This window comes from Callorhinchus milii, unplaced genomic scaffold, assembly GCF_018977255.1.
Source record: "Callorhinchus milii isolate IMCB2004 unplaced genomic scaffold, IMCB_Cmil_1.0 Scaffold6, whole genome shotgun sequence".
Classification (NCBI taxonomy): domain Eukaryota; kingdom Metazoa; phylum Chordata; class Chondrichthyes; order Chimaeriformes; family Callorhinchidae; genus Callorhinchus; species Callorhinchus milii.
In genome coordinates this window covers 3,557,023-3,574,948 of record NW_024704747.1, presented here as the reverse complement: position 1 = coordinate 3,574,948, position 17,926 = coordinate 3,557,023, and the positions used below count along the sequence as shown (strand labels likewise).

At 42.9% G+C, this 17,926-nt stretch overlaps 1 protein-coding gene across 1 annotated transcript; it reads left to right on the top strand.

Annotated features, from left to right (window-relative positions):
• The first annotated feature begins 869 nt into the window (after positions 1-869).
• Positions 870-13,547, top strand: LOC103180452 (protein mono-ADP-ribosyltransferase PARP15-like). The gene is made up of 9 exons (XM_007896333.2): positions 870-1,114; positions 6,300-6,419; positions 7,152-7,214; positions 7,793-7,969; positions 8,674-8,858; positions 9,608-9,632; positions 10,412-10,557; positions 10,985-11,159; positions 11,726-13,547. The coding sequence occupies exons 1-9, from the start codon at positions 1,108-1,110 to the stop codon at positions 12,016-12,018; spliced, it is 1,191 nt and encodes a 396-aa protein (XP_007894524.2). The 5' UTR covers positions 870-1,107; the 3' UTR covers positions 12,019-13,547.
• The last annotated feature ends 4,379 nt before the right edge of the window (positions 13,548-17,926 follow it).

Genomic DNA, 17,926 nt, shown 5'->3' with positions numbered 1-17,926 from the left:
ATGTTTTCTAGACGTCTCAAAGCACTTCACAGAATGTACTGTAAAGTGAATTGACTGTCCATTTGTTGGCAAAATGCGGCAGCATGTGAGACCAATCACATGCAAACCACTTTGAGACGGATTGAGGTTATTTGCACTGTATCAAATGCAAAAAATATTGTTTTATTTTACTGTCAAAGTCTGATGCCCGAGAGAAATGTGTTGTTAAAGTGAATCGACTGTACATTTGTGGGCAAAATGCGGCAGCCAATTGCGCACAGCAGGTCCCAAGCATACACATACACCTGTGGGCATGCATTACACCTTCAGGTAAATCAGTCACTCACTTCATGGCTGTTTGTGGGACCCTGCTGTGGGAAAACTCACCTGCAGAACACACAGGGACTGCACTTGAGACCAATCACATGCAAACGACTTTGAGACGGATTGAGGTTATTTGCGCTGTATCAAATGCAACAAATATTATTTTAGGTTATTGTCAAAGTCTGATGCCTGGGCGGATAGAAATGTATTGTTAAGGTCAGGATCAAGCTTCTTAGGTTGACATTGTACTTTTTTGTGTAACATGTGTTGGGAACATATTGCATACCCCTACCATGTGGTCGAGTCATGTAGCTCAGTAGTTAGAGCACTCGCCTTGCAAGTGAGAGGACTTGGGTTCGATTCCCGGGCAGGGCAAAACATTAGGCAGGTTTCCTTAATCCACACGCCGGTTTGAGACTTTGAAGCGCTTTGAGACGCCTTGAAGATAAGGCGCTATATCAAATGCAAGGATTATTATATGTACTGTTCTTCCACCCCTACCCCTGTTATTTGTGAGGTGGCTGAATATTATAATTAACTTCAACTTTCAGTTTCAGTTAAGTTGCACTCATGGACTGCATGAGGAAGTTTATTTTACTTGACTGCCAGTCGTATTCACACTGGGTTAGGTGGAGGAGGTAAGGGGAAGGAGAGGGAGAAATAGCGAAAAGCAGCTGGATTTCCTCTGCATGTAGATGGTTTGCCAGCACATCTGAATATGGATTTCATAGGGATAAACTTTTCATTTGTTGCCGAAGGAAAAGGAGATCTGAAAGCAGTAGGGTCAACGTGCATCAGGCTCCCATGAAAGGTAAGAATTCACATCGCTCTACAGTCTTGATTTCACACAGCAATACAAAGCTTTTTCTTTTCTTTCTCAGTCGATGAAATATAAGTCTGCCGATACTGCATTTTGGAAGGTTATAAATAATAATAATAATAATCCTTGTATTTGATATCCCGACTTTCACGTGGTTGAAACGTCTCAAATCGCTTGACAGGATTTTGCTGTAAAGGGTGGTGACTGCGTAAGAATGTGGGTAATTGTTGGCCAGGGTACAGAGAGAGACCCATGCCTCTATTGGAATTGTACCAAATTCATTCATCAGAGAGCGGGGGCCAGTCTTTTAGGTCAGGCAACAAAATAAATATTCCTGATTGCCTGCACTGCACTAGAGGATCGTTGGCCCAGAGGGGAAAGCTCCCTTCTCTTTATGAATGGTGCAACTGAGTAATCAGGCGCAACCTCGGTTTAACATCTCAACCGAAGGGCGGCACCTCGAACAACACAGTTTAAAGTCTGGCTGGAAAAACCTGCCCGAACTCCGGCCATTATTCACGTGCAAACCTTGATATCGAATGTCAGCACAGCGTTCAATACATTGGAGTCGATCCCTATCCTATTCTCATTCCAGTGTCCACACTGACTGTGCATACACACACCTGAGCAGCAATCACTAGATGGTGCTCAGGACAAAGAACTTGAGCTGATGTATTAACCGAGGGGAGGGGATGGGAAATGGAACGGGACAGAGGGAGGAGGTATTCTGAGGCAAATTGAAGTGTCATTGATCAACCTTTTTGTAACAATGTAAAATAATCTCTGCACAAATAATCTTCTGCCTTTTTACCTGAAAGGCAGGAGATTATTTGTGCAGAGATTATTTTGCCTTATTACCAAGATACAAGCATAAAATAGCTTTCCTCAGTGGAAGGACCCTCTAGTGGAGGCACAGCACAGAAGCTGCAGTTTTTAAAACATTGGTCCTTCAAATATTTTCTACTTGGAGTGAATATTGCCTTTGTGGTAAAGTGGTTAGCAGTGTGACAATTCCTCACGGTTACATCCAGAAATGACTTGGTAACAATGCATTGGGCCAAGTAGTGACTTTGCTGTCTACCTTCACATCATTCTGTATTGACTAGTTATACCCAGATCATCATCTCTTTTGAGATCGAGTCATTGATTGAGGCATTGTCCATCTTGCAATTCAGGTGAATGAAACCTATCCCTTCCTATTTCAGTCCCTGTCTCCATCTCTGTCTCCGTCGCTTTTTCAAAGAAAGTGGAATTTTCTTCCTGGATGTCTTCACGAAAATTCCTTCATTAAAATCCACCTTACGAAACAAAAAAACAATGAATGAACTATCTCATCTATTAGGTACAGATTAGTTACGGTGTTTGACTCCAATAACAATGTATATCAACAAAAATACACTGTCACTGCACTACAGTAAAAATCAGGTGAAGAGTTTGGAGACAGCTTCTTGGTGTGAAAGGTACTATATCTTTCTTCCCTCCCTTCTCCTCACCCCCCTATGCTAGATGTCCACCCTGCCAATGTAAAGCCCTCCGAGTTATCCTACATGAACAGTGCTATGTAGATGAAAGTTGGTGTGGTTCTTAAATATGAGGATTATGGTTATTTTTTAACATTCACTTCATTTTAATTAATCTTGTTCCACAAAGTACCTGGAGGGATTTCTGTGAAAGGCAGGACTCGCTGGTATTCTGGCACTACTCCTGATTGTATCTGCCATTAAAGCTGATTTTAACAGCACAAAAAGAATGCAGAAGAAGCACACTGAAAAAGACTGGCAATGTAAGACAGCTGCACCTTATGAATATAAATTCTCACGCTTTGCTGGAGTTATTTTTTTTGTACGCATTGTAAAAAAAAAATAATAATTTGGTCACCCAATCCACGACTGCTTGTGGGACACTGCTGTGCGCAACTGACTGCCGTGTTTCGCCCACAAAATATACAGCCACTAGGCTTTACGGTATATTCTGGGAAGCGCTTTGAGACGTCTCAAAGATGTGAGAAGGCGCTATATATCAAATGCAAGGATTATTATTAAGCTGTCTCCAATGGTGCTGGGAGTGTTCTCTGGCTCCCGGCTTTCAGCTTCTCTTCCCCCACACTCTGGAACTCCATCCCACGGTCCCTTCGCCTCGTTTCCTCTCTTGGCTCCTTCAAAGCCTGTCTCAAGACCCATCTCTTTGATGATGGTTTTCGTCGCTCTCTCACCTCTCTGCCTTCCCTTACCCTTCCCCCACCCCTCCCCCATGCTCGGGTCCCGACACCTGACTGTTCAGCATCCTGGGACATCCTCCCGACATGAAGGGCGCTCTATAAATGTAATTTTGTTGTTGTTGTTGCTGTTTCAGGAAGTCCACCTGGCCTGTAAATTCCCCCCAGCACATTGTGATGCTGATTAAAGTTTATACTATCACAAAGGTCAGAACTGGGCAAAATAAAACACCTTCAAATTCCGCAACAACTTCCATCGAAACTACCCGATAACAGTAGCGGGCATTGCTATGTCTTAAGACCGTTTGTTAATGCCAACTTGACTCCACTGCTCGCACTCTCACCTCTGAGACAGAGGTTTGTAGCTTCAAGCCCCAGGTCGGGACTTTAGACTCACATAGTCTAGGCCAGCGTAGTCCAACTGGCAGCCCGCGGGCTAGATCAGTGTCATCCACCCCACCCCACCCTCCTCCCACCATTTCATCTGGCCCACTCGCTCCCTCCATAACACACAAATTTTATGTTATGTTTCTGAATGGGAAACACAAAAATATTGCTTATGGGGCCCTGGATCTTTCTCAAATAGGGTACTTTGAGACATATCAATTACACGATAAGGAACTATATCAAATCAAGCTTTATTATTATTATGAAATTCCTGATGTGCAAAGGTTATTTCACGAATGGGTGCAAAGGTTTATTTATGGTTAGCAATGTGATTTTAATAAGGGCTCAAACCTATGCTTGTCAAATGTCAAATGACCCAGTAGTCACTATCAGGAACCTTGGTGTTCTCTTCGACCCTGAGCTGTCCTTTCTCCCTCATATCCGCGCCACAACTGGCACCGTCTTCCACCACCTCCGGAACATCGCCAGACTACGGCACTACCTCACCCCTCACGCTGCTGAAACCCTGGTTCACGCCTTTGTCACCTCAAGGCTGGACTATGGGAACTCTCTCCTCGCCGGCCTTCCCGGCCCTCCCTCCACACTACAGGTCATTCAGAACTCTGCAGCTCGTGTACTGTCCCGCACCAGACATCGTGACCACACACTCCCACCCTCGCTCACCTCCACTGGCTCCCCATCCCCAGAGGATCGATTTGAAGATCCTCATCCTCACCTACAAGGCCATTCACAGCCTTGCTCCCTCCTACCTCTCCAACCTATTATCCCCTACCTACCTGCCCGTACCCTCCGTTCCTCTGGCTCCGGTCTGCTCCACATCCCCCGCCCCAACCGCCCTACCATCGGTGGTCGGGCCTTCAGCCTCTCAGCCCTGAGGCTCTAGAACTCCATCCCCCAGTGCCTTCGCCGCCTCCTCCCTTTCCTCCTTCAAGGCCGGTCTCAAGACCTTTCTCTTTGACCGTGCCTTCAGCTCCCCTCTCGGCTCTCTACCCCCTCCTCACTCCCTCCCTTCCCTCCCCTCACCCTGATCATTTCCCCCTTGCTCGGGTCCTGACCCAATTGTACAGCGCCTTGGGACGTCCTCCCGACGTGAAAGGCGCTCTATAAATGGAATCTTGTTGTTGTTGTTGTTGTTATCTTGGTGGGGCGTGTGGGGAGTGACATAACATAACATGTAGGAGCAGGAGTAGGCCATTCGGCTCTTCGTGCCTGCCCCGCCATTCAATCATGGCTGATCTAATCTGACTCCAGCTAATAACCTAACCGTGCCTTATCCTCATATCCCTTAATCCCTTTTGCAATAAGAAATCTATCTATCTCAGTCTTGAATACGTTCAAGGACTGAGCGTCAACAGCCCTTTGGGGTAGTGAGTTCCATACATTCACCACCCTTTGAGTGAAGAAGTTCTTCCTCAACTCAGTGCGAAAGGGCTGACCTCTGATTTAAGGTTGTGACCCCTGGTTTTAGTTTCTCCAACCAGGGGAAACAATCTCCCACTGTCTACTCTATCATGCCCTTTGATGATCTTATAGGTTTCTATATTCTAGAGAATATAGACCCAAATTGGTCAGCCTGTCCTCGTAACTCATCCCCTTCATCCCTGGTACTAACCTAGTAAATCTACGCTGCACCCCCTCCAAGGCAAGTACATCCTTCCTTAAATAAGGAGACCAAAACTGCACACAGTATTCCAAGTGTGGTCTCACCAGGGCCCTATACAGTTGCAGCAAGACTTCCCTACTCTTATACTCTAATCCTTTCATAATGAACCCTAACATACCGTTCGCCTTCCTAATTGCTTTGCTGCACCTGTAGACTAACTTTCTGTGATTGGTGTACAAAGAAACCCAAGTCCCTCCGGACGCTAACACATTCCAATCTCTCGCCTTCTAAAAAATAACCCGCTCTACTGTTTTTGCTACCTAGATGGATGACTTTGCACTTCCCTACATTATACTTCATCTGCCACCTACCTGCCCAATCACCTAACCTATCTATGTCTCGCTGCATTTTTTTAATGTCAAGAGGGTCTCCTTGGAGCTGAACAGCCTCCAAAGTTACATACTTGCAAATGGAACGTCAGAATTGAGTCATCTCTCTGTGGTGGTCTTGGCAGTCTGGTTCCTTCCAGGTCACTGCTGATGGCAAGCAATATGGTTTTAGCTGGCTAAACACTGTTATAATGAGTTGTGGGTAGTGGGTAGTGTTATTAATGGTTTGTGGATAGTGTTAATGGTTACGGTTTCTACAGTTATGTAATGATTCTTAGTAAGTTGACAACACTGAAGATGGCAGTAGAGGCTGAGTGTATTCACTGCAATGACACTGACTTGATTGAGATGTATTTCGAAGCTGGAAATATTTTAATAAGGAACTTATTGAAATAAATTCCACTGCAGAGATAAAGAGATTGTTAACATCATGAAAATCTGTGTATTCCCCTGTCATTGGCACAGTACACTCCGCAAACATTCAACCAGGAATGTTACTGAACGATATCCGTCCTTACAAATAAAAATTGTTTCATAGTGACTGCTTTGATCTCTCTGCAGAGTTAACAATGACAGTACAAATAGGTGATATAATAGTGATGCTGAAAAAAGGGGACATCACTAAAGAAAATGTGGATGTCATAGTGAACTCTACCAACAACACCTTGGACTTGAATTCCGGTAAGTTTTCAGAAATGCTGACTGCAATCTGAATGTTAAATTCTATTCACAATTAAATTCAATTTCCCTGTGTCTCCCTTCCGGACTCCGAATGATTTTCACAAGTGTGTGGAGGTGTTGGTTGGGTTTTCAATTCTCTCAAGTACGGTGACAGGTATCTGCACATGGCAGAGATCTGGCTTACCGCAAAGTAAACTCATAGAAAAATAAAAATTGACTCTTCAAAGCCTTAAAGTACTTGTATTTGATATAATGCCTTGTCACATCGTTAAATCATTTAAAAGCGCCTCACCAGGTTTACTGTAAAGTCTAGACTGATACTCTGGTGCAGTGCTGAGGGAGTGCTGCAATGTTTGAGGACCCATATATCTGTTCCAGTGGATCTTAAAAAATTCATAGCAATATTCAAAGACCGCCCCCACCCCAACCCACCCCCCCACTCCAATCCATTAAAAAATGATCTATCATGCCTCGGCCTTTGTGGGACATTGCTCTGTGCGAATTGTATGTTGTGTTTGCCTAAAAATATGCCCAGCCTCTACACATAGCGGTCTTCTGAAGCTCTTTGAGGCATTTCAACACTGATTATTATATTATTATAAATTCTTACATAATGCCTTTCAAGCAGGTCAATATCTAGAGGTGGTTAACGTCACCCACTAACTGGTTCTGTCACACTGACCCATGGGAAATATACCTTCTAACCTGTGGTTTTTCCCCTTCCTTTTGTAGGTGTGTCTGGGGCGATACTAGGAGCTGCAGGAAGTTTTGTTAAGGATGAATGCAAGAAGATAGGTGTGGCACTTCACTACCAAGGGTATATATACATACGTGCGGTAAAAGTAGGTTTGATTCCAGTGGCGGAGCAGGCAAAACAGAGACAGCAACACCACAATGGTGGGAAAGACAAGGGAATGGGTTTAGAGGAACTAGCATCCGGTGGGGGGGGGGGGGGGGGGGGGGGCGGTAAAGAGGTGGGAGGTAGGTCCAGCAGGAATATAGGGGAAATAGGGTTATAGTGGATAACTTTGGTGAGGTAAAAGCTTGCACTAGCATGGACATGATAGAGAAAGAACAGGAAGATGGGATTACACTAGATAGTGATGCGGGAGTTGGCACAAATATAATTGGGAAAGAGCAGAGATATGGGGTGATGGTAGATATCTCCAGGAGGTGTGAAGGAGAACAGATACCAACATGGACACTGTGTGTAATAATTAGCATGTCACACACCACATTCCCCCCCCCCCACCCAACCATAGCCCCAGAAGTATTATTTTAGGATGGTTTGTTGGATTGTTTATCACAGGCATGTTTCAAAGCAATGTGACCCAAGCTCCGTCAAACTAACTTTACATCCATTTCTTTCCCAGGTGCCAGGTCAGTCAATGGTGTTGTGGTCACCGGAGCTGGGAAACTGCACTGCTTAAAAATAGTGCACATCTTTGGATATAAGTCTGACACTTTGATTGCAGCATCAGTAGAAGAGGTCCTTGCGTTATGTGATGAGTTGAACATTGCTACTGTTGCATTCCCTGCCATAGGAACAGGTAAAACCTCCTTTGTTATAACCAGATCACTGGACGGTTGAGTTGGCATCTAGAGGGCATAGATTTGAGGGAATCACCATGAGGATGTGGGATGCCCTATAAATAATGACAACAATCCTTGCATCAGATACAGCGCCTTTCACGTCAGGAGGACATCTCAAAGAGCTTCAAAGATATAGTATAAAGCAGTGGGGGCTAAACCACGTCCCGCAAGCCAGAAGTGGGGCCGTTAAGAGAGGGCCCGCCAGACATTGGCACTAGTCTGGGTGAGTCTGTTTTAAACCAAATGTTTTTTTTCCAGTTTTCTTCTTGATTGAATATTTCTTGGTTTATGGCATAAATCAAGATATATTCAACGAAGAAAATTTATTTTGTTGGGAGTCCAAAAAGGTTGGCCACCACTGCTGTAATGTGTAGGGATTGTGTATTTTGTAGGCAAACTCAGCGCACAATTTACCCCTAACTGGAACGTGGATGAGGCAGAATCTATATTAGCTTTAAGAGGGATTTAAAAAGACATCCAAAAGGAGAATTATCGAAGGGTATGAAGGGTAAAGGGCGAATAAAATACTAGGTCTTTCAGAGAGCCAGCACAGGCACGATGGGATGAGCAGCCTTTCTCTGTGCTGTAAATGTCTATTGTTCTACAGTTCATTACGTTTCATTAATCGATCAGCTGCTCACTTTCATTAATTTTATTTCAGGCCAAGGTGGGATTGATCCCCGAGACGCCATCAACGCAATCTTCTTTGGAATTGACAATTACTTCCTGCCGAACACGGCTTCGAGCCTGAAAACCATTACAGTTGTTGCATTTGATACAACTGTTCATGATTGTTTTGCTACGTTTTTTAATGAAAGGCAGCAAATGTCTGAAGGAGGCACCAAGGTAATTTTCATAATAATAATTCTTGCATTTAATTTAGTGCCTATAATGTGAAAAGGTCTCAAAATAATTGCAGTCACGTGCAGTGACTGTTTATTTGAAGGTAAATGCAGTAGGTAATTTGTGCACACAGGGTTCCACAAGCAGCCAGCCCAGTCATGAAGTGAATGAACAATTTATCTGCAAGATATTTGGTCACTGGCACCCTGGGGAAACTTCCTCTCACTTTTAATTGTATCAGGAAATCTTTATTATCCCACCTGAACAAGCAAATAGAATCTAGGTTTAGCATTTCCTCTGAAGCCAGGCACCTCTGATAATTCTCTCCCTTGTACTATACTTGAGTGACAGCCTAGACGGTGAGCTCAGATTCCTCCTGTGGGTCTTGAACCCTGAACATTTTGCCCAAGAGATGAGAGACCTACCGATTGAATCATGTTGGTACCTAGAATCCTCGCAAACACCTGGGAGCAGTAACCCCAATAGCCTTATTTTGAAGTGTTTTTTCTAAGCTGATTGAATGTTCAATAACTGAATTATAATTATAATAATTTGATGTGGAATTGAATGACAACTTGGTCTAGGAGCCAGTACAGACTCGATGGACCAAATGGTCTCCTTCTCTGCTGTACATTTCTATGTTTCTATGATTCCATGCCTTCCACGTCAAAGTGCTTCATGGGATTGTGTAGTAAATGTGTATTTATAAGCAAACAAATTATAATCTTCCCCTTTATATTGTTCATTTTCAGGTAACTGAATCGATTGCCCCCTCAGGTAAATTCTCCTCCTTCCTGTCGTCGTTTCAGTGTAAGCATCGTTCTTGTGAGGAAGGGGGGATTGCAAGGGAGCGAAGTGAATGACCAATGTTATCTGGAACGATTTAGACTGGCTGTCGGGATTTTGGGCATACTGACTAGGATGTTGCTCTGATGCAATGCTGCGGGAGCGCTGCATTGTTTGAGGTGACCTTAAACAAAGGTGCCATCTGTCTGTTCGGGTGGATGTTAAAAATCCCACAACATTATTCAATAACAACAATAATAACAATAATCCAAGTGCGTTTTCATGTCAGGACAACTTTTCAAACTGCTTCATAGGAATTACCGTGAAGCTCTGCCAATCTTAAGCATTCTGAATGTCCTGTTTGAAAGGTCCTGCTTGACACAGATCCAAATTGTTGTCATTGTTTTGGTAAACATGACAGCTAATTCATGCACTGCAATGTTCCACAATCAGCTATGAGGTAACTGACGAATTGTTGGACAGGACAGTGGGAGAAATTCCCTTCTCCTTTTCAAACAGTGCCACAGGATATCCAACGTCACCTGACTAGCTGGTACCCTGGTTTAGCATTTCATCAAAGGACGGCACCTCCGACAATGCAGCACAATCCGAACGCTGCAAAGTAGTGTGAGCCTAGACTATATGAGTGCAAAGTCCCGATATGGGGCTTGAACCCACATCCTTTTGACTCAGAAGCAAGAATGCTACAAACTGAGCTAGGCTGACACCTTAAAAGTTTCACCTGAACATATGTATCTTTTATTTTCCAGTTCTACTGAAGCTCCCAGAAATTTGGACTCCCATGAGCAATGAGGAGTATCTGAAAGTTATCCTAGAGGTCGGCTCAGAGGAATACAACAAAGTTGTTAATGATTTCACGACATCGTGCAAGGACATCGCAGTTAAAGTTATTCAGGTAGGCATTTAGCTGGACCTCAGAAAAACAACCAGAAGAACTTCTAATAATAATACTACTTCTAATAATAATAATCCTTGCATTTGAAATAGTGCCTTATCAGGTCATTGAGTTGTCTCAAAGTTTCACAGAATATATTGTAAAGTGGACTGACTGAATTTTGTGGGCGAAACGCGGTAGCCATTGCGCACAGCAGTGTCCCACAAACAGTCATGAATTGAGTGACCAAATTTTTGAGGGATTATTATGCCAGGAAAGTGTAATATGTTATGTTAGTTACTCTATTTTGGGTTTAAGTGAACTAATTATTACCAATAAATGTTAGTATTTATTTGTTAATTTTTAATATTTATTTTAAAAGTCATTATTATATTTAGTGTAAAAACAAAAGTTGATGCTACAAAAAAAATTGCCCCCTTTTTTCTAGATCGACAGGATCCAGAATTGTAAACTTTGGCAAAGTTACTCTATCAGGAAGCAGACAGTGGATAGAAAATATCCTAATGTGGTAAATGAACAGATCCTGTATCACGGGACCAAACACGAAATTACCCTGAGAGTAAACAGGACAGGCTTCAACAGAAGCTTTTCCGGTAGGAATGGTAAGTCACTGCACTTTACAGTGTACCCTGCGAATGGGACATGGGACATCTTCCCAATGCAAAAGATGCTATACCAAACCCAAGGATTAAGTTAGAGCACTCACCTCGCAAGAGAGAGACCTGAATTCGATTCCCAGCAGGGCGAAACGTTGGGCAAGTTTCCTTACTCCATACGCTTCTGTTTACCTAGTAGGAACCCAGCTACTAGTCGATTAGCGGATCACTTTTCTGGGGGTAATAGTTCCTTCAAAATCACTTAATCCATGACTGTTTATGCGACAATTGTGGCTGCTGCATTTCGCCCTCAAAATATACAGTCAATTAACTTTACAGTATATTCTGTGAAGTACTTTGAGACATCTTGAAGATGTGGTAAGGCGCTAAATCAAATGCAAGGATTATGATTATTATTATTATCAAGTTTAGAGTCTATTCTTTTCAAAGTGATTGCAGATGAGTTTTGTGGAGTTTTGTTTGGGTGGAGTGGGGGGGTATTGTTATCACCTCAGATGACACGCCAAAGTAAGGACATTAACAAGCTATGTTGTTTTTCTTGTATTCCTTAGCCATATCTTATGGAAGAGGCACTTACTTTGCCAAAAATGCCCAATACTCATGTGACAACACGTACTCCAACCCCAGCGACCAGGGATACAAATACATGTTTCAGGCACGAGTGATAACTGGGAAGATGTGCCTGGGGGACCAGTCGCTAATAGAACCAACTCCAGTCGATCCAAACAAGGATCCGAATGATCTCTGTGACTGCGCGGTGGACAACATATCAAACCCGTCCGTTTTTGTTATCTTTTGTGATGACGGGGCTTATCCCGAATACTTAATAACCTTTAAAATGTAAGGAACAGCACAATTAGATGGAACCAAGTCCATTTGAAGGAATACTGGGGACGAAATTCTACCTGGGGCTGGATTTATTTTTATTTTCTTAACATTTAAGAATTTGGCAAATTGCTGAATTCACTCTCAATTTGGAAGGCAGTTTTCGTAGTTCTTAGAAAAAAAGGCAAAAAAATTAAGACTGTATTTCGGAACTTGTCAAGTTCTCTGTGCTCTGGAATGCTAAGAAAATAGAGTAATTTTTCACCCATGGGGGAATCTTAACCCCACTGTTGATGTGCACCCTACCTAATATTCAATCAAACCTGCGGACAGTTCTATAGTTCTTCCTTGAAGAATGGCAAAGTCGATTCAGATGAAGAAGCACCTTTGACCCAGTTGATCTCATCCTTCCAGAAAACCCACCTGACATTTCTCCTATCACTGCTGTATTTAAATGAGCCCACCTTCAGAATCTCAACCACCTTTTCTGGTAACCTGTCCCATTAATTACCTTCTTTGTAAAGAAATACTTCTTGGTGTCCGTCTTAAAATTGCCCTGTGCCTTGATACCCTAAGTATTGTTTTGGGTTTACTTTATCTCATTTGGCATCTTTACCTGGCGTCCCAGATTAACTGGGGTCTGGCTGAAGCGGCTTCCACTATATTTCGAATGGCATTTAAATTGCTTTCAGATCTCCTTACTTGCATAGTTTTCAATTAAGTGCAATATAAGCTGCTACAACTCATGCACCTTACTCTTGCTAATGAGGAAATAGAAATCGTAATATATACATGTTCAGTCACTCTCAACATTCCTCCTGTCACCCTGTTTAGTGAATCTAGGTTTAACTCCACTACTTTGCTTGTAGGCTAAAATAAATACCGACACTTTCAGACAATTGACTTGAATTATTCTGACTATATCAGTTGAACCAAATTAAAAAGCTAGCACTCTGAAGTAATTATATGAAACAGCATGCACTTTGAAAAAAAATAGAATTGGTGCAATAATCTTTAACAGTTCGTGTTTCACCTCTTGTTCCTGACAAGAGTAAAATGCTTCAAAAACGGGGACCAATTTGCACCTTTTCTTAATGGAGTTCCTTCATAAGGAATCAGAGTCGCAGAAATGAGGGCTCTTTCCAGTAACCGGAGTGCGTCACACTGACCCACAGGAACCCTAATTCCCAATCGGAATCAATGGGAATTCAAACAGGCTTCCTGATTAAGGAATCGTGTTAAGAAATACTGCAAATTAGACCAACTGGTCATTCAACACGGATGCACTTTCTATATAGCGGCTTCCTGTGGTAATTTGCCATTGTTTTCAATACAAAGGAACCGTCTCCAGCTACTGTACTGTTTGTAACACATTTATAACTTTAATGCAATTTTGATAACCTGAAATAATTTTTGGTTGCTCATTTATTAACCCTGAATTCTTGATACATCAGATCTGAAAAGCTTGTTGGAATTGTATATTGTAAATTCCAAAGGCTTCAATGTTTTGTGTTGTCTTTATTGCCAATAAACAGTTGCTGAATCTTGGATCTATTCTCCCATCTACTGTATTCAGTTTAGATTCAGTGTCTTGGGACGTCCTTCTGACGTGAAAGGTGCAATACAAATATAACTTTGCTGTTCTTAACAACTCTTTGGATGCAGTAATATCACAGGAAGTTGCGGATTTTGAAGGTAAGAGAGAGAGAGAGAAGTTGCCAGGTGAAATGGGTTTGGAAAATATTTGGGTATTGGGTTTAACTCATAAAATATACAGTGAATTTACTTTACAGTACATTATGTAAAGCGCTTTGAGACGTCTCGAAGACGCGATAAGGATTGCAAGGATTATTATTATTATTAACTCTCACTAGATACACTCAACCTTTGGAGGCTAATAACAATCTTTGTCTGGAACAATATCCTCAGAGTCACTTGATTGCTCAGCAAAAGTGGCTATTAACCCATGGCATTTGGCCACCAGTCTGGGCATAAAGATGTTCACTAAGACTCAAAGGTCAAAGAGAATAAAGCTCCACTCGCACGCAACTCACTTAAGAAAGATTTTAAGCAGAAACCCTGACCTTGCATCACCCTCCAGTGTTCATTCCAAAGCAATACTCTGTACACCCAATACATCTACTACTTTAATACAATTGAAGTAAGTAACAAATCCATGTGTAAAAATGTTAACACTGCTGTTTTGATCACTTTATTTATTAATTTCATTTTAATTTAGTTTGGAGTTTGATTTTGGTCAACCTGTTCTCTGACACATAATGAAAACCACATAGGTAACAACCTGTCTCAGTTGGTAGCACTTTCGCCTCTAGGTCAGAAAATTGTCGGTTTAAGGACTTTTTTTTTAACATCGGGACTTTTAATTCATATTCGTATCCTGGCCAGCAATCCTCCAGGTTTGGTTTTTTGTCCAAAAAGGTAAATAATGTCATTTATTTCCTTGCTGTTATTTCCAAAACGTATGTGGGAATTTCATCACACCACATCTCTGCAAATTGCAGAAATGGGTTATGGTATGGTTTAAGTTGAAGCAGTATTGTATTACCCACCACAAGCATGCTTCTGCGCCTGGCTGGGTTTCAGCAAACATTTCTTGGTCCGATAGCCAAAAGTATGTTTCTTGTTATACACTGGTATTCTCGAGCAGTGCGGAGACTACTTCTGAATAATATCTTGCTCCACTTCTGGCCAGTTTCAGTAACCTATAACATCAACAATTGGCCTTTTTATATAGTGTTGCGTCCTGGAACATATTGTTGCAGTTCAACTTCGGTCCCACCTCTCCTTCCACTCCCTCCGTGAGCCCCTGCAGTCTGGTTTTCGCTCTGACTTCCCACAGCACAGAGACAGCACGAAGTGGAGCAGAAAGCGATTTGGCCAAGGCAAGAGAGCAATGGTAGTTTTTGATTTGGTAAAATTAGTCTTATATTTATAAATCAATTTGTTCAATAGCATTTAAACAGCAACTATCTGTTTGTATGCCTCCTCGTCCTCCTGGATCTCTCTGCCGCGTTCGACACAGTCGACCATGCCATCCTCCTCCATTGACTCTCCTCCCTCATCTACCTTAGTGGGGCTGAACTCGCATGGTTCGAGTCCAACTTAACCAACTGCCTCCATTTCATCTCCTGCCCCCACCCCTGCCTGGTCACCTGTGGGGTACCGAGGGCTCCATCCTTGGTCCTCTTCTTTTCCTTATCTATATGCTCTCTCTGGGTGATATCATCCGCAGTCCAGAGGTAAACTTCCACAGGTGTGTAGATGAAACACAAATCTACTTTGCCTCTTCCAGTACCAACTCCAGTTCCACCGATGTTCTATCAGCTTGTCTGACAGACATGAATACCTGAATGAGTGTAAAACTTCCTGCAGTTGAATATGGACAAGACTCCTTAGCTCCCGTCAGTCTTCACTTCTGCGGATCTAAACTCCCCAACCTCCTTGGGCTCTCCCTCAGACTCACCAAACTAGTGCGCAACCTAAGAGTCCAGTTCGACCTCCAACTGTCCTTCCTCCCCCACATCCGCCTTCTTCCACCTCCGCCACAATACCCGCCTTCGACCCAAATGAAGTCGAAATGCTTGTGCATGAATTTGTCAAATCCCGCTTGGCTTACTCCAACGCACTCATCACTGGTCTCCCCAGCTCCACCATTCACAAGATCCAGCTCATTCAAAACTCGGCCGCCCTCATACTGACCCGGACCAAACTCTGTACCCAAATCGCACCAGTTCTGACCAGGCTCCACTGGCTCCCCATCACCAAACAGATCGACTTCAAGCACCTCACACTCGTGTTCAAACCCATTCATTCCCTGGCACCTCCCTACCTCTCCAAACTCCTTACTCCCCAATCCACCCATGGCGCTTCTGCTCGACTGGCACCGGCCTCCTGCTGGTCCCTCGCATCCTCCACCCCACCATCAGAGGTCGCGCTTTCAGCCACTACACCCCAAAACTCTGGAACACTCTCCCTCAATCCCTCCGCCTTGCCCCTCCCTCCCCTCTTTCAAGACCTGCATGAAGGCTCTCCTGTTTGACCGTGCTTACGGTCCCCTTCCCCCTCCTCCTGGCTCGGAGTCAGGCTCCGCCACTGTTAAGTGCTCTGAGATGCTACCTTGCATGGAAGGCGCTATATAAGTGCAAGTTGTTGTTGTTGTTATATAGATGACGCAAAGTACTTCCTACAACTGACTGGGAGCCTGAACTGGGGGGCGGGGGGTGGTGGGGGCAGCAGAAGGCAGTTGAGGAGGGATGGGGAAAAGTGACCAGAAAGAATGGTCGAAGAGATAGCAAATGGCTTGTTGGCTTGTGAGTCCAAGTTGACTTAAAATTTAAGAAGGTACGGAATTGTGGAAAATTCTTCAATCTCATCTGAACTGGGAAGCCCACTCCTCTGCGATTGCTAAACAAGGGTCCAGCTGTAATGGGTCAGAAACGGATTCCTCATACGTTTGGGGAGGGAGGGGGGAACTTTTAAATGACAATCTGAACCTGACAGACTAACTGTATAATAATAATATCAGGATAACTGCAACAAAGTTAGAGTTGAGAAAGGATGGAAGGAGTGAACCAAATGTGCTGGAGGACTTGCTACACATCACTGAAGACAATAATAAGTCAGGAATCTAATATAACTCACATCTGATCTGTGCAAACTCCCACCACTGTGAGATAGCTCCAAGCTTTCACTTAACTCAAGCCTGAAAAAGCTGTTTGTGAATTTTCGTGACCTTAAATCTTAAGACAAATTGGACTTCAGTGACACGTTCATTCAAACACAGCTTTGTAAGTAGTCTGAAGTCCTGTTGTGCCTAAAGAACAATTTCTGTTGAAAACAAGAGAACTGAACACTTTACTCGCATGCCACAACTTTCTGACTCAACTGTGAGATTGCTACCAACTGAACCAAGGCAACTGCGTCCATTGTATTTTCAAACAAAACCAACTTCTGTAAAATATTCCTTGAAATGCATTACACAAATCACAATCCAGTTTAGAGCAACGGCTTGTTTGAAGGTTCTGGGTTTACAATATAACTCGTTGATAATGCTTGAATTTAAAGCTTTCTGAAAAATATAAAAGTTACGTAATAATCCTTACAAAACAATCCTTTGTCCTGAACACATGTGTTTGCAGATCTAGTAAATAATCTACTTTCCTAAGGGAATACCAAGCAAGGAAATTAAACTGAGATTTTTTCCTTCTATCTCTAATCTTGATTTTATTAAATACAGTACTTGAAGAACCAAAAAAAGAGAAACTGTTACAAAATGCTGATATCGTAACCAGGTGAGGTCAACCCGCCGGAGGTGTAGTGTGCAATGAGCCTTGAGATTACCAGTCGTAATCGAGGCAAAAGAAGCTGTTTATGGAGAGACAAAAAATATTTGGCAATGAGCTAAAAGACGTCCTTCTAAGCTTCATATTCCCTGGTAGACTGGATTAAGGCAAACAACTGGCCCTAATTTGTATTGATGATACTGTTTTAGATTATCCCTTCCAAACCTCCCTTTTGATCTTCTGATTTACTTTATCTAGTCAACAAGCGCTTCACGGTTGGCCTGATATCAACACAAAGCCAGCTTCTTTAGTCTCTTCCTCCTTCGCCCTCTCCTTTCCCCCCTTCCTCTCAGAGGAAAAGCCAGGCACAATTGCACAAACTAAATGAGATCATGAGATAGAGTGAGTTGTCTCTCAGGACTACTTGGTAAAATCAGCAGTTTTTTCCTTCCTCTTCATAACCAGAAATGCCATTTTAAAAGACGTAGCGTAAGCGTTGCTGTATCGGTGGGCAAGCTTCCCTCCCCTCTTTCAAAACTTGTCTTACGACCTTTCTTTTTAACTGGCCTTTGGGTCACCTTCCACCCCCCCATCCTAATAAAAAACATATCAATTTATTTATTT